This window comes from Camelus dromedarius, chromosome 9 (genome assembly GCF_036321535.1).
Source record: "Camelus dromedarius isolate mCamDro1 chromosome 9, mCamDro1.pat, whole genome shotgun sequence".
NCBI classification, from domain to species: domain Eukaryota; kingdom Metazoa; phylum Chordata; class Mammalia; order Artiodactyla; family Camelidae; genus Camelus; species Camelus dromedarius.
In genome coordinates this window covers 14,018,629-14,041,109 of record NC_087444.1, presented here as the reverse complement: position 1 = coordinate 14,041,109, position 22,481 = coordinate 14,018,629, and the positions used below count along the sequence as shown (strand labels likewise).

At 40.9% G+C, this 22,481-nt stretch overlaps 1 protein-coding gene across 1 annotated transcript in view; it reads left to right on the top strand.

The window, feature by feature from the left end:
- Positions 1–22,481, top strand: part of AKNAD1 (AKNA domain containing 1) — a 32,790-nt gene that overhangs the window by 4,104 nt on the left and 6,205 nt on the right. Inside the window, exons 5-8 of the mRNA XM_010975888.3 lie at positions 4,149–4,282; positions 11,230–11,386; positions 16,691–16,776; positions 19,683–19,780. Coding sequence (XP_010974190.3) covers positions 4,149–4,282; positions 11,230–11,386; positions 16,691–16,776; positions 19,683–19,780 — 475 coding nt within the window. The remainder of the gene's footprint in view (positions 1–4,148; positions 4,283–11,229; positions 11,387–16,690; positions 16,777–19,682; positions 19,781–22,481) is intronic.

Below are 22,481 nucleotides of genomic sequence, written 5' to 3'. Positions count from 1 at the left end.
GCACATCCAGATTTGATGGGTCCTAGGGGATACAGGCTATAAAAATTGCCAGTATCTGAAGATCCTGAAGCTATGCTTTTAAGACCAAAGTCTTTGACTTTTACATTCTTGCTTGCTGTTGCCTTTAATCAAATCACTAATTTATGTTGTAACCACAGACTTGTTCCTCAGTGCCAGGGTCATGGGAAGTGGGAGTGAAGCATGGCAATGGGACAAAGATCTGAGACTGCTAGGGGAAAAAAAAGCTGAAGATTAGTTTAGGCCATTGGATCAGCAACAAGACAGGTGGCCAGAAGTCCTGATGTAAAGGACAAGAGAAGAGCTCAGGGCAGGCTGTGCTTCAGAAATCAGGCAGCATAGACCAAAACTAGGAGGGCCCAAATGTTAAGAGGCATACTTCATTATTTATTCTTTCATCATAGTAATCAAATAACTCATATATTCATTCAACAAACATCTATGGGGGTACTTCCTATGACCCAGACTCTATACCTGGCAGTAGAAATTTGGAGATAAAGAAACAATTTCTTTTTCAAGTGGCTTACAGTCTCCTAGGAACAACAGATCGGCAAATAGACAAGTAACATACAGCTTGAGGAAGGTTACATATGGTGCTCATGGCAGCCTTGAAGGGGATCACCCTTGCCAGTTAGAGGGCACTTTGGAAGGCTTCCTGGAAGTGACCTCTGAGCTAGGCACTGTAGGAAGAATATGAGTGAGCTTGGCAGAGTAGGGGCAAAGGTGTTCCAGGAAAAGGAATCAGCAGGTGCAATGGCCCAGGGACAAGAAAGTGCTGAGGGCGTGAGGAACTGTATGACTCTGTAATTGACCAGATGGAGCTCAGGGGGGAGGGAGGAGACTAGAGAGGTAGATAAGGACCACATCCTGAAAAGCCTTTACCCCATGCTGAGGAGCTTAGATTAATTTCATTCTGAGATGGAGTGAAGGGGCAACAGTAGAGGATTTAAAGCTGAGAACAGCAGGCACCATGGGGGCAAGATGATAGGGACAGAGATTGGCTAGAAAGTCATAATCTAGGCAACAAGTTATGAGGTCCTAAACCAAGGCTGGCAATGAGGATGGCGAGGGGGCCAAGTCTAAGAATTTAAGGAAGTGGTGGCAGATTGATTGCGGTAAACAAAGGAAGGGAGGAGGTTTGGATGAGTTCCAGATTTCTAGCTTGGGTAACAAAGGTCAAGAATAAAAGTGGAGGATCCAGTTCTGAATGGGTGTGGGAGGAAGGCAGGAGGCAAGATGTCAAGTTCAGTTTGGGACATTTTGAGGTACCTGTAGGACATCCGATTGGAGAGGTCCAGTAGAGCAATGGATCTGAACCTCGGAGGAGTTGTCTGGGTCAGAAATGTAGATGTGGGTATAGTTGTAGGCTGAAGCTGTGAGGTATAGAAGGCTGCCTAGGCAAACATGCAGAGGAAGCAGTGAAGAAATCCAAGGATAGAACATGAGAAACAGCAACCAGGGGCAGGTAAAAAAAAAGAGGGGTCCACAAAGGAGACTGATGGGGAGGGATGCAAAAGGCCAAGGCAGACCTGGAAGGGGCTGAACTATAGAAGCCAAGAGGAAAGAGGGTTTTGAGAAGAGGGGAGGGGGCCCCACCATCAAATGTTCAAGCAAGGAAGGAAAGCAAGGTGTGCACTGGGCTTGGCAACCAAGAAGTCATGAGGGACCTTGGCAACACTGATTTCAATGAAGTGGTGGATCTATGGACACCAGATTGTGGGAGTTAACGAGTGAATGATAAAGGAGATCTCCAAAACCCCAGGCTTTCAAGGAACTGGGAGAACATAGAATTGTAAAGGGTCAGGCAAAGCAGAGGAAATTGCTTCAAGGCATTAACCTTCTGAGGCCTCAATTCAGGAAGTTTCTTCCTGTGTTAGAGGGTGTGTGAGGATTCATGTTGGGACTGAGAGGAGAGTAAAGGTGACTCCTGACAGTGTCAGCCTTGGTCTGAGAGATCCAGGCCCATTTGCTTCCCTGGTGTAGGAAAGCCAGACGGGGCTAAAACTAACCTTCTCAGCACAAGCAGCACAACATCGTAGAAAGCGTTTGGCTTTTGGAGCAGACATCCTGGTTCTATGTATTGGTTGTACGATCTTAGACATGTAGCATGTGTTCCCATATCAGAGTTAAGAGAGTTAAATGAGCTACATTTATGGCAAGAAAACTACACCCTAACTTCTTCCGAGCTATAACACAATTAAAATTCCAAGAGCCTAAATTATAATTCATAACTGGCTTTCTTCACTTTTCTCTTCCCTGTAAACTCCTAGTCCCTCCTCGTGGCTTTAACCACCATTTTCATGCTCCCAATTCCTGAATCACTTCTCACCTATGGCTCCAAATGTGTGTGCTGATCTTCATCTGGATTCCCCACTCTCACTGAACGTTCTGCCTTGTCCAACAGTGACACTGTCATTCAAACCTGCTGGCCTTTCCAGATTCCTCGTTTTTGTTGAGGGGTTCACATTCTTCCCGCCTCCCAAGATGGAAACCTGAGCACTGTCTGCGAGACTTATGGTATCAGTCAGGGTCCTGGCAGGAACAAGATGGCTTCCTCAAGTGGAGTAAGGGAGAGTTTCGTAAGGCGTTATTTTACAACAGTGCAGGCAAGGTTAAGGGAAACCAAGCAGGGACAGAAGCATCTCATGGAAGGACCGCGGGGTAGAGGCACAGAAGAAGGGCAGATAACGGAGTACAAGGAGGGTAGCGGTAGTGGTGACAGTAGCTGCCAAGTCCTGCAGCTTCTCGCAGTGCAGCACAGACAATCCATGATGATACAGGCAGGAGGACATCAGGGAGATAAAGACCCCTACCTGGTACTTCTTCACTTCCTCTCTCCCGCTGCTGCCTTCCATTGGCTGAAACCAACCAAAGCACAGGAGCCTGTGTTGATACAGTCCATCGAAGGCCAGCCTCCTGGCTGGGGCACAGGGAAAGACGGAGGGTGGCTCTGAGGGGGAAATGGAAAACATCTATCACACTTGCCACTTTTTTATACCCTGTAGCCAATATACTTCTAAACTTGTGTATTTATTTTAATAAGAGTAAGAATTAATTACAATGACGATGACAGCTACCACGTGTTGAGTATGTACTATGCTCCTGACACAGCATTGTCTCATTTAATTTTCACAATATGAGGTGATGGCTACTATTATATCAAATGAGAAAGCTGAGGCTCAGAGTTCAAGTTGACTAAAATCGTAAATCAGTAGGTAACAGTCTGGATTTGAACCCTGGTGTGTCTGATCCTGTAACTCCATGATGCTACATTCTTGCCCTTGGCAATATCTCTTCAGTTCATCCTTTCCTCTCCATTTTCACAGCTACTGTCTGGTCTAAGCCCTCCTGAGCATCCTTAGGCCTGACTTAAGTCTCACTTCTTCCATTGAGCCATAGCAAAGTACTCCATTCCATGGTCTCTTTTCCCAACTGGAATAAAATCCCCGAGATCAGGGGCTGTGCCTGATACAACTCTGTCAAACATGGGCGGGGCTCAGGGAACGTTTAGCGACTAGGGCAGTGGAATTGTAGCCTCTACATCAAGATTGGATCCTGACCTGTACAGTTTAAACATTCATCTGCATGAGGCTGCATCTGGAAAACCCATTTGAAGCTCTTGGCTAAACTTCCTGATGTTCCTTCCATATCTCACCCTCTAAGTGCCACGGATTCAATCCCAGGTCCTCTACCTTCAGTTCTTTTTTAAGATCCATGTGGTTTGTAACAATTTCTAGAGCTCTAATTTCCTCCTTTATAAAACTAGGATAATAAAATCTCCTTTACCATATTTACAACACTGATGTGTGGATTAAATAAGATAGTGAAGGGGAAAGTACTCTATAAGCAAAAAATCATTCTGCAAATACATAGGATTATTAATGTCCCAATAACGAAATTCAGAGGCCTCCGAGTGGGTTCTAGGAGAGAAATCAGAAATAACTGTACTTTTCAACTGTGTGCCACAAGGGTGTTGTGAATGTTGTGATGGCTCTCAGGTTGGCTGTATTTTAAATGGACGGTGGCTTCGTTCTGACACTACTGTATGAAATACCCTCATTGTGTTTTGGGGAAAAACAACTACACACACAGGCTTACACGTGAATGATTCCAGTACTTCACTGCTACAGGTCTTGGAGAAACTGCAGGGACATCTTGAGCTGCTGGAGCAGGAGTTTCTGGCCAACAAGGAGAAGCACCAGACTTTGAAGCAGCAAGTCCATGAACATGAATCCCCAGCAGTTGATGACTTTGACCCACAAAGGTCAGGCTTAAGCTGCGTGAGGTGGAAGGGTCAGAGGTGACCTCGTTCGGGTGGGATTCTGAGGTGGCTGCTGGCTTAGTGCTTGGAGAGACACTGGTCTTGGGTCAGCAAAAACTGTGCCACTATTGAACAAGTGTCATCCCATGCAACAGGCAGGATGGAATTCCTGCTATGTGTAAGGTCCTGTGCTGGGTACTGACCCAGATGGAGTGCCCCATGTGAACAACTGTCTCCTGGATGAGAGACATTGTGCTGCCATCTTGCTTTTTGTTGCATGTCATTACAGTTGAGGCCCAGAAGAGCACAAGAAAACCCTAGAAAGACTCATGCTAACCCCAGAAGTCCCTCCCCTCTCCAAGCTCCTCCTGTCCTTGTCCTCTCCTTCACCCCCCTCCTGCCTTTATTTCCCCACCTGATTTTTCTCTTCTGTCTCTTGTTTTTTCCTCTTTTCCCTCCACCTACAGACAATGGGCAGGGAAGAACCTTTGTTAGGTTGTTAATATTGGGGTGAGGACTCTCAAATCCTGATACAGGCAAAATGTTAAGCTTGGAGTCAAATGATTCCTGAATTAATTCACATCAGAAATGTGAGGGCACACTCATATTGAAGTTTCCAGCTGGCCATTTTGACGGCACCATGCTCCTCTCCAACCCAAATAATTTTAAGATGTGTTCCAGGACTCAAGGCTAGGATTATTTCCATATAATTTCCTGGTATGAATTAAAAGAACCCATTTAATAGGCTTAATATTTGTAAGCTCAGCTCTTTCTATTCATAGCCTTTTAACATGAATTCATTCTTGATACTAAAATATTTTAATGGTTTCTATTTTGACACTAGCGTCCTGAGCTATTTTTCCCAAAGTACAACTTCACTTTTTCAAAATGAATGAAATCTCTGTCTATTGTTATTTCAATACTGAGTAATTAGACAGCAAATTGTGGTGTGGTTTTAATATTGATTTCTTTTCCCCCAAAGGCTTCTTTTTCTCTTGGAAAAAATGATCACCACATGTTTTCACTATTTGTTTAAAAACTAATAGAGTAAGGATATTTATTTTCCAAGAAATCCCACTTCTTTTGGCAGTCGTTTTAAAGACAGCCTTCTGTGCACGTTAAGACCAAAATTATGCAATGCCTTATTTATAACCTAATTACACCCACACTGTGCCTGGCCCCAGCATAAATCAAAAGAGTTTCAACTGCAATTAGATCCCATATACAGGAGAAGCTTTCAACACTGGGGCAAGGGAAGGACTCAGCCTCTCCCAAAACTCACCTCAGAGCCACCTCAGAGCAAGCAGAAGGTGCCCAAGTCCTCCTGTCCTCAAATGGGCAAAATGTGGCAATGAACAGAACCCAGTCCAACCCTTGAGGTCTCAGTATGTTGAGAACCTTCTAAATGATGAGTTCAAGGGCCACTGTCAATGACTATCTGTAAAGGAAAGAATTCTGCAAATTAATTGACTAATTGCTTAAGTCAGCTATTGTGCTCTTATTAAAACCTTCTTATTGCCTTTGAAAGGTAATATTCAAAAATTTTTGTTTGGATTTCATGCCTTTTGTTTGTCAGAATGTAGTCTGATAGTCATTCAGTTCCTTCACACACTAAAACCAGAAGCCAAAGAGTCAGCAAATGGGGTTCTACCTCCATCAGTCCGTTCTCCCTGATACCATCAGCATTCAATCTTATCTTCTATTTTACAGAAAAGATCACAAATTCCCTCAAAAAAAAGTCTTTTCTCCACCTCTGGATCTGCCTGTTTCCCCTCCTCTTTCTTCCTTCACTCACTTTCCAGCCTCTCCAGCCTTGGTCCTTGAGCCTATCTCCTCCTCGCGCCATCATTTCACTTCCTTTAAATTTTCAGTCTCTCCTTATCACCTACTGATTTCTCTTCTGCCTGCTAGGTTAGAACACATTTTTCTATATTTTATTTGATTATCAGTATAGTTTCTCATGCTTAGATCTTTGTCCCACCAGTCATTGAATAGGGCAGCCTTTCCCCACTGGTTGAAAAGCCACTTTTACTGCAAACAAAACCCCCATGTGAACGTGGGACTGGTTCTATTCTCCCCATAGACCTATGTTTCTATTTCTACACTAATCACATAGTTCTAAATTACTATAGGTTAGTGTATATTTTAAAATGTGTCTTCTTTTTTAAACTTTCTTTAGCCATTCTTGCATACTCTTCTTACTAATGAAATTTATAAATCAGCACACCAAATTTCTTTAATAAAATTCCATTCGAATTTTGTTTAGGATTGTGTTGAATTTACAGATTAGTCTGAGAAGAGTCAAAATCTTTGCAATGAGTATTCCCGTGCCATTCCTATGAAAACATCCCCAGCATGTTTTTTTTTGTGTTGATTTTACATGTTTTGTTAAATTTGCTCTTAGCTATTCTATACTTTTTCTGTGTATTGTGAATAGATGTTTTCCCTAATCCATATACAGGAAATAAAGAGAATTGTATTTAACTTGTACAGGGCTACCTAATGCAATTCTGTTCTTAGTGTTTCATTGATTTTCAGTTGATTGTCAGCTTTTAAACATGACAATCACAGCTTCTGAAAATAATGACATGTCCCCTCAACTTCCCTCTATCCCCTAAATATTTATACTTTATATCTTTCTTCCCTCCAACTCTTACATATCACATTTCTTTTTATTGATTTATTTCATTTGCTAGTTTTTCTAAAATAATATTGAATAACACTAGTGAAAGCAATCATTCTTGCCATGTTTCTAATGGTAATGGGAATTCTACCAAGGATGGTGACTGCTATAGGTTCAAGTAGATAAGCTTATCAATAAAGTTTCCTTCTATTCCTGGTTTACTAGAGTTAGATTTTTTTTAATTTAGTAAAATTTAATCAAATGAGATTCATAAATCTCTTCAATCTCCTTTAATCTATTAATATAATAAAATATATTAATAAATATCCTAATGTTTATCTATAGGATGAGATGGGAAATTTTCCCTTTTCTTTTTATGTTCCAGAAGAGTTACTTAAAGTCTTTGTTGAACTGATCCACAATCCCACTTAGATTTGGTGCCTTGTGAGGGGCAAAACTACGAAACTCCTAAAAGATAACACAGGGGAATACCTAGATGACCTTGGTTACGGTGATGATTTTTGAGATACAACACCAAAGGCACAATCCATGAAAGAAGTAACTGGTAAGCTAGACTTCATTAAAACAAAAAACTTCTGCTCTGTGAAAGACAATGTAAAGAGAATGAGAAAACAAGACACTGGGAGAAAATATTGGCAAAACACACTTCTGATAAAGGACTGTTAGCCAAATATACAAAGCACACTTAAAACTCAACATTAAGAAACAAACAACCAATTAAAAAATGTGCTAAAGATTTTAACAGACACTTCACCAAAGAAAATATATGCATGGTGAATAACCATATGAAAAGATGCTCCACAACATATATCATCAGGGAAATGCAAAATTGAAACAACAATGAGATACTACTACACACCTATTAGAATGGCTAAAATCTGAAACACTGACAACAATAAATGCTGGTGAGGATGTAGAGCAATAGGAACTCTCTTTTATTGCTGGTGGAAATGCAAAGTGTTGCAGCCACTTTGGAAGACAGTTTGGCAGTTTCTTTCAAAACTAAATACCCTCTTGCTATATGATCCAGCAGTCAGGCTCCTTGGTATTCACTCAAAGGAGATGAAAACTTATGTCCACACAAAAACATGCACATGGATGTTTCAAGCAGCTATATTCAGAATTGTCAAAACTTGGAAGCAACGAAGATGTCATTCAGTAGGTGAATTGATAAACAAATGGTTGTACATCCAGACAATGGATTATTTGCGCTAAAAAGAAATGAGCTATCAAGTCATGAAAAAACATGAAGGAAATTTAAATGCATATTACTAAAAGAGAAGCCAATCTGTAAAGGCTACATATTGCATGACTCCAATTATGTGACATTCTGGAAAAGGCAAAACTATGGCAACAATAAGATCAGTGGTTGCTATGGGTTAGAGTGGGGGGATGGTTAAACAGGTGGATTACAAAGGATTTTTAGGGCAGTGAAAATACTCTGTATGACATCATAAAGATGGATACATGTCATTTTATATTTGTTCAAACCTTTAGAATGTACAACGCCAAGAGTGAATCCCAATGTAAACTATAAGACTTTGGGTGATTATGATGTGTCAATGTAGGTTCATCAATTGTAACAAATGTACCACTCTGGTGGGGATGTTGATAATGGGGAATCTATGCATGTGTGGAGGCAGAGGGTATATGGAAAATCTCTGTATATTCCTCTCAATTTTGCCAACAAGCTAAAACTGCTCAAAAAATGGTGTATACAATAAGTTATACCATTCACATTCTCTAATCATTGGAATTAATAACAAAAAGATAAACTAATGGGAAAATTTTAACACCCACCTAAATAATTATAATGTTAAATAGGAAATAAAAATGGAGATTAGGAATAATATACAAGTCAATAATAAATGAGAAAACAACATATGAAAACTAATGTAATGCAGCTAAAGCAGTACTCTGAGGAAAATTTCTAGTTTGAAAATGCATTTATTAGGGGGGAAGTTCAAAATCAATAAACTAAGTACTCAAAACAGGAAGGCAAAAAATTATAACAAAATAAACCTTTAAAAGGAAGAGATTCATAAAAGGTAGGAGAAATAAGTGAAATTTAAAAGAATTTGATCAATAAAACATTTTCTTTGAATATATCTATAAAGTAAACCAATGGAAAGTCTGATTGAAAAGCATAAATAACATTAAGAATGAGAAAGGAAAAATACCAGAAGAAAAATTTAAAATCAAATGGGACTGAACAACTTCATATCAACCTGGTTTAAAAATCTAGCTGAAATGGACAAGTCTAGGAAAATAAACATTACTAAAATCTGCCCAAGAGGAGGTAGGACATCTGAAAAGACTAATAATCAGAGAAAAATAGAAAAGATTGTAAAAAAAAATCAAACCCCAAAAATGTACCAAATCCAAGTGAGATTATGGGTGAATTTAACAATGACTTTAAGTAACTCTTCTAGAACATAAAAAGGGAAAATTTCCCAACTCATTCTAAAGATAAACATAATCCTTCTCTTCCTGGTCTATGATCCATTCTGAGTTGACTTTTGTGAAAAGTGTAAGGTCTGTGTCTAGATTTATTTTCTTGCATGTCGACGTCCAGTTTTTCCAGCACCATTTGTTGAAAAGATTATCTTTACTCCATTGTATTGCCTTTACTCCTTTGTCAAACATCAGTTGACTGTTTTAATGTGGGTCTATTTCTGGGCACTCTAGTCTATTCTGTTGATCTATTTGTCTAGGCTTCCACCAGTACCACACTGCTTTGATTACTGTAGCTTTACAGTAAGTCTTGAAGGTAGGTAGTGTCAGTCCTCCAACTTTGTTCTTATTTTTCAATATTGTGGCTATTCTGAGTCTTTTGTCTCTCCACACAAACTTTAGATTCAGTTTGTCAATATCCACAAAAGAACTTGCTGGGATTTTGACTGGGATTGCACGGAATCTATAGATCAAATTGGGAAGAACAGATATCTTGACAATATTGAGTCTGCCTATCCATAAACATGGACTCTCTCTCCATATATTTAGTTTTTTGATTTCACTCATCAGAGTTTTGTAGTTTTCTTCATATATATCTTGTGTATATTTTATTAGATTTATACCTAAGTATTTAATTTTTTTGGATCTTAATGTAAATAGTACTGTTTTTAACTTCAAATTTCACTTGTTCATTAAAGGTATATAGGAAAGTGATCAACTTTCATATATTAACCTTGTACCCTGCAACCTCACTATAACTGACTATTAGTTCCAGGAGGTTTTTTTGTTGATTTCGTTGGATTTTCTACACAGCTGATTATGTCATCTGTGGACAGTTCTGTTTCTTCCTTTCCAATGTGTATACATTTTGTTTCCTTTTCCTGTCTTATTGCATTAGCTAGAACTTCAGTACAATGTTGAATAGGAGTGGTGAGAAGGAACAATCTTTCTTTGTTCCTGACCTTAGTGGGAAAGCAGTGGTATAATTTTTAATGTTTTGGAATTTGGGGAGATTTTTCTTTATGATGTAATATGAGATAAATTTTTATAAATTTAATAGATTTGAGGAAAATTAATTATTTGGGGCAAAATATATATTTATATATGCATGTATACACATATACATTTATACATATATGTATATATGTACATATACCTATGGATCAAGCTTTTCATTAAATTATTCAGATTTTTCATGTTCTTCCTCTTTTTCAATTGATATAAATCATTACTTTCGTAGAATCATAGATCTTAGAACTGTAAGGGACCTCAAATTAGTCAGATACAGATAAGCAAAGTATTGTTATCCCATATTATGGTTGAGATACTGGAAGCACAAAAAGATTATGCCCAAGGATGCATAACTAATGAATAACAAAATGAAAATTAGAAATGTACAAGAAGACAAATTTAATTAATACTGCTGTACAGTATATATGAAAGTTGTTAAGAGAGTAAATCCTGAGTTCTCATCACAATGAAAAAAAAATTTTCTATTTATTTAATATTATATCTATATGAGATGATGGATGTTCTCTAAACTTACTGCAGACATCATTTCATAATGTATGTAAGTCGAATCATTATGCTGAACACCTTAAACTTGTCCAGTGCTGTATGTCAATTATACGCAGTAAAACTGGAAGAAAAAAAATGAGAATTAGAGCCCAGGACTTTGGAGTGAAACTTTAAACTGAATGCTTGTCAGGGTGAGAGTCCGTTATCCTTCGGGTCTCAGGACACACCACATTAATAATGTAAATCAATGCCATCTATATTCAAGAACTGCTGTTACTAATGAGAATGTTGACTGCCTACCCAAAAAGATGCCTGTTTGTCTATATTTACCTAGAAAAGTGGAAGGTGAAATCTTCAAGTTGGAGATGCTACTTGAAGATTTTAAAGAGAAAATTAATAAAGGCAAACATACTTCAGCTATTTCTCTTCCCATGAATTCTCCAATCAACCTGGACGACTTGTCACCCACATCCCCTCCGCCCTCAAATGAGGTAAGACAGCAGCCTACAGCCTAATTTCATGCCAGGAAAAATGGTTCTTATGTATTTATAGAATCCTAATTCATGGAATCACTGAATTTTACCCTAATATTTAATGGAAATTTAACTTTCCAAAGGCCTGTGAATCATATTACTTACAGTGGAACAAGCTTTTAAAAATTAGAAGCTATTACGAGTATTGGTTTAGGATCTTATTGCTTTAGGATGTAACGATGCAGTTTAAACTGATGAACTGCTGAAGAGTTATTTCTTCTGGATGAATAGGAACATTTTTTAGCCCCTGCCTGCATGGAAGAAATCATTTTTCTTCTTAATAGTTCTACAATCCCTCTGCTACAACAGAATAACATGCTGAGCGAAAGAACTATTTCCCCTGAGCCCATTTCTGCCATTTTTCTTTCTCTCAAGTTAAATTCTTTTGGATTGCTTACGTATGCAAGACTAGGAATTCCAATCAAACACCACTGTCTTTCTATACTTTTTGTAATCTCAAGTATCAGAACATTTCACACTAAAATTCTGACACATGGAATCATCTGGATAATTGCTTTAAGCTGACTGTTCTGTTTCAGACAGTATTTGAAGACAATCTGTGGTGGTTATTCAAAACTTGAATAGGTTTTTGTCCACGTTAAGGACACAATGTTGAAGATTGTATAAATGTTAGCCCTTCCAAAGAAGTATGTTTGCCTCCTCAAAACCCTTTCCTGCCTGGCAAAATCGCATTCATTCAAGGCCCATCTTCAGAGTGAGGCCACTTATGTAACCTTGACACACAGCCCTCCACCCCAGGCAGAACTCTTCGCCCCAGCCCGTGTCCTGGCACCTGTCTCATTTATCCTTGTGCTTTGGTATGCATCTTTGTGTCCCGAACATCTGACTGAATGTCCAGAATGGAGTGCATGGTCACTAGAGTAAACTCTGGGAACAAACAATCTCCAAGGTTCCCAGCATGTAATCCCTCTAGCCCTGAACCAAAGTGAGCTTCAAGGTGGTTGAGGGAGCCTACTGAGTTAGCCCAGCCCCTGCCCAGCACGTCCTCAGGTCTGAGTTTGCTCTTCTTTGCTTGGTCCCAAGTTTACAGCAACTGTTGTGAAATGATGAGAACTCTATAACTTCGGGAGAAACCACCCTGAAAGGGAATCTACTGCTAGTATTAGCCACTCATCCAGCACATATTTATTGCTAAATGCTAGGCACTTTTCTCAGTATTTGAGATACAACATAAACATGGCAGAGACATCACCTGCCCTCAAGATGCTTACATTTCTGTGAGAGACACACACAATGAACAAATAAAATTAACATGGAATTACAGAATGTTAAAAGTGCTACGTAGGTGCAAGTAATTATACATTCCTTATGGCTCTGAAGCCAGACTGCCTGGCTCTGTCACTAATACTGGCTCTGTCACTAATCAGCTTTGTGACCTTAAGAAAGTTATGTAACGTCTCTGTGCCTCAGTTTCCTCCTGTGTAAAGTGAGGATAATAATACCTGCCTAAGCTTCCAACTCCTCTTCAGCAAAAAGTCTTTGTAAACTGTAAAGGTCTGAACCAACAGAACCTTACTGTTGACTCATAATTTTGTCATTATCATTTTAGATTTAGGGGTTTTTAATTCCAGTATTTCCAATTCATTTATAATGAAATATCTCAAAGTGTGGTCCCCAGATCAGCAGCTTCACCCGGCAGCTTCTTAGTAATTTTTATGATATTGTTATGGCATTTGAATGAATTAATATAAGTAAGGTACTTAAAACAGGACCCGGCTAAAGGAGGCACATTACCTGGGTGTTAGGTGCCATGACTATTAGGTGAGGGGAATCGGACCAAAAGGAACTCACTGCCGGAGGGTAGGGTCACTAGGGAGAGATTGTCAGGAAGGTCTGTCACAGGTGAAATTTGAAATGAGTACTGGGGGATGAGAAAAAGGCAGGGAGGTGAGGAGTCCGGGAAAAGGGATTCCAGGCAGAATGTGATTATGCCCCGGGGATGGGTGTGGGGATGCGGAACTGACTTTGAGTCACCTTCCGTGGGGCTGCAGCCCTAACAGCAAGTCCCTTTATGTGGCTGCCCAGATTTCCAAGGAGCGCCCCGGCGCCCATGTGGGCGAAAGGGGTCCGAGCGCCCCCCGCAGGAGGTCCCCTCCTCTTCCAAGCTCAGGGAGCTGGCCAAGTAGCCCCCGCAAAGAGGGCAGTGACGGGCCCCTACTGAGGGTCCGAGAAGGGAGAAGCGGACTTAGACCGCGGGCTGCACGGCCCAGAGTCCTCTGCGCAGAGACTCCCCGGAGAGGGAAGGGGGGAAAAGGGTGAGTGGTCACTTGATGTCACCACCACACTCTACCTCAGGCTACTACTTCCCACTGTCCCAGGAGTGCCGAAATTAAATTCCCCATGACTCTTCACCAGATTACAGAAAAGCCAAATAATCCCCCAAAGTGGGGCTCCTAGATAGCTCCATAACTGACTAAAATTCAAACAGCTTTCCTTTTTTTAAACGAGACTAACCTGATCAAATGGCCACGAGTTTGCCTTCTGCTTCCAGGGTGATATCCTGCAGTCAGGTCCTGGCTCCACTCAGTTCATCGCCTTGGCTCTTTCACCACAACCAGCGTTGCTGAATGTGACTCTGAAACTGGCATCATTCAGATCACTTGGCTCTTATACTCCTGGGCGCCCTGGGTGTCCATGCTGGTGGGAGCTGCCCGAATTGCTAACACTTCCCCCTCCTTCAGCACTCAGGAGAAACTCGCCTGAGGCCCCTGTTCTAGATCAGGGCTTCTCCAACTGCAGTGTGTTGAGGACTCATCTGCGGATCTTACTGAAACGCAGGCTTTGATTTAGTAGATCTGGGGCAAGCCTGCAATTCTGCATTTCTCACAAGCTCCCAGGTGAGGCCAATACTGCTGGTCTGGGGACCACACTTTGAGATGATCTCAATATGAAAGAATTGGAAATACTAGGATTAAAACTCCCTGGCTCTAAAGTCATAATGACAAAATTACAACAAGCAGTAGACAATAATAATTCTGTTGGTTTAGAGCTTTACAGTTTGCAAAGACTTTTTGCAGAAGAGTTGAAAGCTTAGAAAGGTGAGGAAATTTGCCCAGCACAGATGAGAGAAAACACTGGATCCCAGGTCTCCCAACTCCGGTGGAGGGCACCCTCCTACATTCTGTAAATGTAAATCTGCCTTAACTGTGAAATGCTTACCCCCGTAGGGCTAACAGTGATAAAAGAAGACATGGAGTGGGGGTGGGGTGCAGGGGAGGGGATTGGCGTAAAAAAAAAAATCCATTATTTTTTAAGTTATAAAAGCGATACAGGTTTATTGCAAAAAAAATCAGAAAATAGAGTAAAGTATAAAGAGGATTATTTCACTGAGAGAAAAATCATTGCTAATATTTTAGTGTACATCTGTCCATGTACCCTCCAAAATGTTAGTCTTTTTTCTCTAATACACATACACATTTTTGCAAAAATGGGATCATACATGAATTGTGATATGTTTTCTTCATTTAACATTATATTGTGGGCCTCTCAACAGCCAGAGAATAAACCTACAGCTTCATTTTTAAGGACTGCATTATATTTCATTATATGGGGTGTACCCTGATTCATTTAACCAACCCCTTATTGATGGACATTTAGTTTTTTCCAGTTCTTTGATATTATAAATACTGCTTCAGTAAAATCACTTATATGCAAACCTTTGGCCATAGTTATTTCCTTTGAATAAAAGCCTAGGAGTGTAGTTAACAGTTTAAAAGGTACATAGTGAAAATTCTGATAAACAGACCTTTAGCAAGGTGGTGCCCGGTTACACGCCCACAGCAGTGCGTGGGAACAGAGGTGCCTCCTACCTGAGCCAAACCCAAATGTTTTCTTTCTCTTTCCAACCTTTGCTATGGTGATAAGTGAAAACTGATACTCATAGTCTTAATCTGTATTTCTTTTACTATTTGTGAAATTTATCCATTTTTGTATGTTTCTTGGCCATTTCTACCACCTCTTTGACAACATCAATATTTTAACTAATGTTTGCAAAACTGAAACCACAATTTTTTTTAAGAAAGGCAGACAATTTGGAAAATACTAAGAGCAAACAACGTTTAGTACTGAGATTTTTATCCACAAAGGTGCTCTGACAAGTGGAGCAGTGGAACTGTGGTTAAGAACACAAGCATACGGGTACAGGTTCAAATGCCAACTCTGCCACTCACTCTGTGTGACCTTGCCCATCTGCTTAAATTCTCCAAGCCCCAGATCACTCCTCATTAAAATGTGCCAGGATGGCGGGAAGGGATAAAAGACACGATATGGGTGGTGCCTGGCAGAATGAGCAATCAACAAATGGTTGTTTTTACTAATAAGAACACACTGAAACCCTCCAAAATGTTAAAGGACAAAAGATAAGAACTAGAAGTCACAAGTAAGAAATACAACCAACAAATGAGCATATGTGAAAATGTTTATCTCCTTTAATAACACAGGAAATGCTAATAACACAAGGTACCACCCCTTCTTTTTAAATTAACAAGAACGTTTTCAAGGGGTAATTCCTGATGCAGAGGAAGGTGTGGTCAAATTGAGCCGCCCACGGTCAAATGTTGTGGGCGGCTGTGTAATTCCTACAGCTTTGGCAGAAAGCAATTCAGCAACATGCATCGTCACACAGACACGTTTGCAACCTCTGACCCACACATTTCCTAAGGAAGTAATTCAAAATATGGAAAAAGCTATCTGTACAACGATGCTCGTGCCAGCACTGTTTATAATGGTGAGAAAAGTACATCTATTTTCGGTTTATATAAAGGGTAAAAACACAGTTAAGGTGGTATATCAGACCTTTAAACCATACTTTGGGCCTCTAGATAGTCTCTAAACCTTGTTTTCGTTCCTAGTTCAATACACTGCATTGGAAAAGCTTTCAGAGCTCTGCTAGGCAGTGGTCAGATTGACGGATTTAAAAATCATCTTCCTAAATCTGTTGTGGTGCTTGGGGTAATTTGAAACTAAAGGAAAGGGGGAAAAAAGGGGGGTAAACTATTCTGTCATCTGTAAACTAGATTTATAAATGTCTGGAGAAGGAGAAACGTCAAGGCAAGGGTGGAAGCGTTCCTTCTCTAAGCCCCAGGGCATCACCACACAGACCCCCAAGCGAGAAACCAGCGCGGAGGGGCCCTGACACGCGGGTTCTGCAGGGCCAGTGTGGCTAGCTGGGCTGTGCCTGAGCAGCCAAGGGATGAGTCACTTCCTCAGTCACATCGCATCTATGTGTGCTCTGTGGTGCAGGAGGACCCCAACAACGCCCCGGGAAGGCAGGACCGTGCAGAGACAACCAGTGCGAGCTGTGCCTTCTGCCTCCAGGTCTTTGAATGGTGAGGGCTTCTTGCTGCTAAATTCCCAGTGTGGGTGGGAGCCGGTCCTGGGATAATAACGCTGGTGAGAGTGGGCATCAACTGACTGGACAGGTGCCAGCAGCCACTGGGGAAGTTACAGAATCACAGGCCTCAGGGCTGGACACACAGCCCAGACCCCCTCCCAACCGACATCCCTCTAGCAGTGAGTCTCAACTGGACAGCATCAACCTTACCAGGGGGACTTTCAAATAATGCTCATGCCTCAGCCCCGCCCGCTGCATCAGCCTCGCCATGGGAGGAGCCCTGGTAGGAATATTTCTTTTAAATCTCCCTGGAGGATTCTGATAGCCCCTCATGGTTAAGAATCAGGGCTACAGCATATGGAAGGTGGTTTGGCCTGTAGGCTCCCTTCGACCATTGCCCAGATGGGAGATTATTATACACCACTGTATACCGCCATCACTACGCTCTCCTCATGATGAGTGAAAATCTTCCCTGTTGGTTCCCACCTCTGCCCCCTAGTCCCACCAGAAATAAGCCTAATCCCACGTCTTAGGGTTTACTTCTCCCCCTTCCTAAGCAGGAAATCTTCCAGAGGTGACAAGCTGTAAATCAGGTAAAAAGCGGTAGGTGTAAGATCCTAAGGAGAATCCTTACTGGTTTTGAAACACTGTTGGCCCACGTGGAGTGAGAATCACTTATTTGAAGCTTCTGTCCATCAGCAAGGGGTTCCTCCTCCAAGGTGAGGCGGCACTGTGGACTGGGGCCAAAGCTTGGTTAATTTACCTTAGAAAGGTCAAGTGTCAAGGAGGGAGGAGGTGTTTAGTCACCACCATTACATGTAACAATGGACTCTAATAGAGGCAGATGACAAGGGCCAAAGGACTGAAGTTTCCTGTTAGAAAGCATTCCAGCACGGGAATGGGCACTTGTCTTGAGGGTTCTACTGAGTTTCTGCCCCACAAAAAGGGAAACAGCACAGTGTTTGTGGTAAAAATCACCATGTGTCACCTGGTGTGGACCATTAACCTGGTGACAGTTTAAACCAACATGTCAATTTTGACTCCCTTTTCAATACAAGGGGCACTAAGGATGCCTAGTCCCCGAGTCATCCCAGACCCACTATTTTTATTTATTGAATTAAAATCTAGGTTTTGATTTTTTTTTAGGTTTTTTTTAGGTGTAATGAAAATAGTTTGACATTTAAAAAACGTTTTGTGGGGTGGGGAATATAGCTCAGAGGAAGAACACCTGCTTGGTGTGCAAGAGGGTCTGGGTTCAATCCCCAGCACCTCTGTTAAGTGGGAAAAAAAAGGTTTTTTTTGATTAAGCATTCAAGATACTTCTCTTCTAAATTCCCAGTCTAGACTCCACAGAACCATTTAAGTACCAAGACAGGGACCAATGTTCCCGACTACATTTTCTCTTTTTATGATGGACAAGATGGAAGGAGAAACACAACCAAGTGTAAAATCAGATCCAACAGTGAATCTACTTGCTGAGGTGTGATGTGGAGAAAGACATGATTTATAAGTGGAAGCCTTGGTAAAGCACGTCATCTCTGAGGAACTAACTGAACAGTGGGCTATATATCCTCTTAACTCTTTTAGATTAGATTCCTCTCAGAGGGGACATATTCTTTATGAAGCTTGCTGATGTATATACTGTTGGAAGGATACTTAAATACGTGCAGATAAATATCGTGTATGCTACATGTAAAATGCTTAGCCCTGTGTTGTATCAGTTGCGGAATTTTGGATTTAAGAGTTCACTTCAGCTACTTTGTCTTGTTGAAAAACTCTTCTCAAGTAGAATCGCCTTTAGCTGCTTGGCAAGGTTTCAGTGCACAAAGAAGTTTAAAAGAGGCAGAAAAACAAAGTCATGTGTTGGACTCAACTCACTTGAGTGCGATCAAAGTTATCCCCTTTGGAGAGCAGATGTTCAAATGCCCCAGAGGAGGAGGGTGGAGACAGAAAATGAGGTGTGAGAACATATGTGACTCAGGAGGAGAGCATGTTTTTCCAAAAGGAGGGAAAGGGCCTGGCTTCTCAGCCCCCAACCTCGGTGCCTCTGTCCGCAGGCAGCATGCCTGGGCACAGCGGGAAGGGCACGCATTTGCAAGCAGCACTGCAGGCTCATACCCCATCTCCGGGAATCAGAATCATTCCTGACTCACCAGTTACGTCCGAGGATGTCTTGGGCAGGCACCCTTCACGCTAAGAATGAGCAACTTTCCCTAGAGGCTATTACTGTATCTCAGGGGCTGAGCCAGAGCTTTCTTAAGAATTGTTATTAATTAGAATTCCTTTGGAGATGTTAGAATTTCTGTGAAGGAGGGAGGCTGAAGCTACAGGCAGGTCGGTGGAAGCGTCCTGGTAAATGACAATTTCCGATGCCCCCTGGTGGCCGCGCACAGCTAAAATTAACCCCACATGCTCTCACAGCCTTGAGCCTCATCGACACCAAACAAAATCCACCTTGTTGGACCTTTTGGATTGCTCAGCTTGTACGATGGAGCCAAAGTCACGCGATCTGGTGCTGACATGTAGCACGGCTTCTTCCCCTGATAAGAACTGATTCTGAGACGTGAATATGATGAAAACTCCAAATTTTATAATTCCATACTTCAAATTTCTGTACTGTGTATGTGTATATTATGATTAGATATTATCCTCAGGGAAGCAGGACAGACTCACCTTTAACGTCTGGTATTCACGTTCTTACCGGGCCAAAGTGTGCCGGGCGCACTTTCTCCTGGGGAAGCTCTCAGGCAGGCAGAGGGACCACTGGGCTGAGATGATACACACTCCTACATCGGTCCAGGCTCTGACGTAAGACGTTTCACATTTCAGTTTTACCAATACTCTCACTATCTCTATAAGCAGTGTTCTCAAAGTTTATGGGACCTTCTGCACCTTTTTTAGGAAGCAAAAAGTGAAGAAAAAAGGCCATAGAGGAATCAACTGTGAAAGGTTTCCCACTGCTATTCAAGACAAGGCAGTGCACCCAGACTCGGTTCTCGGTAAGTTGAGGGGTCTGGGAGTATGGGTGTCCAGACTTCAAGGTCCCTCTCCTTGGGGTCTACTCACTGTGGGCAGCCCATGTGCCACCCACCACCTAGACTAGGGTGTTGCATGTTGTATTTTTTTCCCAAAATGTAAAGAATTAATAATGAGTAGATTCAGATGAGATGTGGTCAAAGAGGGTGAAAGTGCCCACATATGTTTCTGGCTGCAGCTGCAGGGCTCCATGCTCAGTCATTAGGCGGCCCCAGTTCTGCAGGGCATCCTTCCAGCATGATCCATAATCTGCACCTGGGGAGCTCACAGGCCACAGGAGAGGTGCTGCTGACTTGTCCATTCATATTTCATAGAAGCAAAGAAAGTCAGAGCAGGAAGGAGACCCAGAGAGCACCAGTGCATGGAATTCAATGAGTTTTAGTCATAGGAGCTGTTCTTCAAAGATAGTTTAAAGCAGAAAAATATCCCCTGGCAGGGCCGCCCTAAGTGAGGAAGAGGTGGGGCCAAGGCCTGCCTGCTTAGGCAGCTCCTGAGCAAGAAAATCACCACCTGAGCCTAATCTACCCAGTTTAGAGAGCTAACCAGGCTCACTTACGTTCACACAGCCTGTTAGCCAAGAGCATTTCTTTCAACTCAGCATTCTTCCTGTTATGTCACGTTATGTTCTATTTCTCCTCTGTAGACAAAACACTTTCTAATAAAAATAATAGGTTTCATCTACTGAAGACTTACTGTATACCAGACACTGTAACAGAGTAGAGATTTTCAAAGTGGGGCAAAGAGCCCCTGGGGGGTTCCTGAGACCCTTTGAGAGCAGCTATGAGGTCCTCTCTTTTTTGTGCAAGAACAATATTGCAGCAGATTGAATGCAGACATGGCTATGGAATCCAGCTGCCTTCTGTTAAGCCAGACATTCTAGATACCTGCCAACAGCAGCATGTACGTCAGTGAATTTAGACCACGCCCTCATTCCATTCACAAAAATAAAACTCAAAATGGCTTAAAGACTTAAAACATAAGAAGACACGATAAACCTCCTAGAAGAAAACATAGGCAAACATTCTCTGACATAAATCTTAGCAATGTTCTCCTAGGGTAGTCTACCCAGGCAATAGAAATAAAAGCAAAAATAAACAAATGGGACCTAATTAAACTTACAAGCTTTTGCACAGCAAAGGAAACCATAAGCAAAACAAAACGACAACCTATGGAATGGGAGAAAATATTTGCAAATGATGTGATTGACAAAGGTTTGATTTCCAGAATATATAAACAGCTCATAGAACTTAATAACAGAAAAAAACCCAACAACTCAATCTAAAAACGGGCAAAAGACCTAAACAAGCAATTCTTCAATGAAGACATACAAATAGCCAATATGCACATGAAAAAATGCTCAATATCACTAATTATCAGAGAAATGCAAATCAAAACTACAATGAGGTATCACCTCACACAGTCAGAATGGTCATCATTCAGAAGTCCACAAACAATAAATGCTGGAGAGGGTGTGGAGAAAAGGGAACCCTCCTACACTGCTGGTGCAAATGTAGTCTGGTGCAGCCATTATGGAAAACAGTATGGAGAGTCCTCAAAAAACTAAAAATAGACTTGTCATACCATCCAGCAATCCCACTCCTGGGCATATATCCAGAGGGAACTCAAATTCGAAAAGACACATGCACCCCAGTGTTCATAGCAGCACTATATACAATAGCTAAGATATGGAAGCAACCTAAATGTCCATTGACAGATAACTGGATAAAGAAGTTGTGGTAGATTTATACAATGGAATACTACCTAGCCATAAAAAAGAGTAAAATGATGCCATTTGCAGCAACATGGATGGGCCTGGAGAATGTCATTCTAAGTGAAGTAAGCCAGAGAAAGAAAAATACCATATGATAGCACTCATATGTGGAATCTAAGAAAAGAAAAAAAGACACTAATGAACTCATCTACAAAACAGAAACAGACTTGCAGACATAGTAAACAATCTTATGGTTCCCAGGGGAAAGGAGGAAAGGATAAATTTTGGAGTTCAAGATTTGCAATTATTAACTAATACATATAAAAATAGATAAAAACCAAGTTTCTTCTGTATAGCACAGGGAACTATATTCAGTATCTTGTAATAACCTTTAATGAAAAAGAATATGAAAATGAATATATGTATATATATGCATGACTGGGACATTATGCTGTACACCAGAAATTGACACATTGTAACTGACTATATTTCAATAAAAATAAAATAAATAGCTACTTTTCAAGACATAACAAACACTGCCACTCTTCTCATTAATTCTTTTTAATTTTTAAAAATAGCTACCTTTCCTTAAAATGTTATTTTATGAACATGAACGGATTATTGTTTTTAAGTGCCATAATAAAAATTTTTAAAAATACCTCAGTTTAATTCTAAAACAAGAAGCCTTGGGACTGCCCATTCAGTCTTAGTTAGAGCTGAATGATTCTACACAGCAAAAATGACCTGAAATTTATAAAGAAATTCCTCTCTACCAATCTGTGTTCAGCTGACTGAATGTTGTATGATAGCTCTTCTCCACTGCCAGGGGTGGGGGTGGATTTTTACCACAGGTATGAAAAATGCCATATATTATGATATACAGTAGACAAAAACTGTAATAAGCAAAAGCTTTTTAGGGCCCTCACATTTACAAATGTATAAAGGTTCTGAAA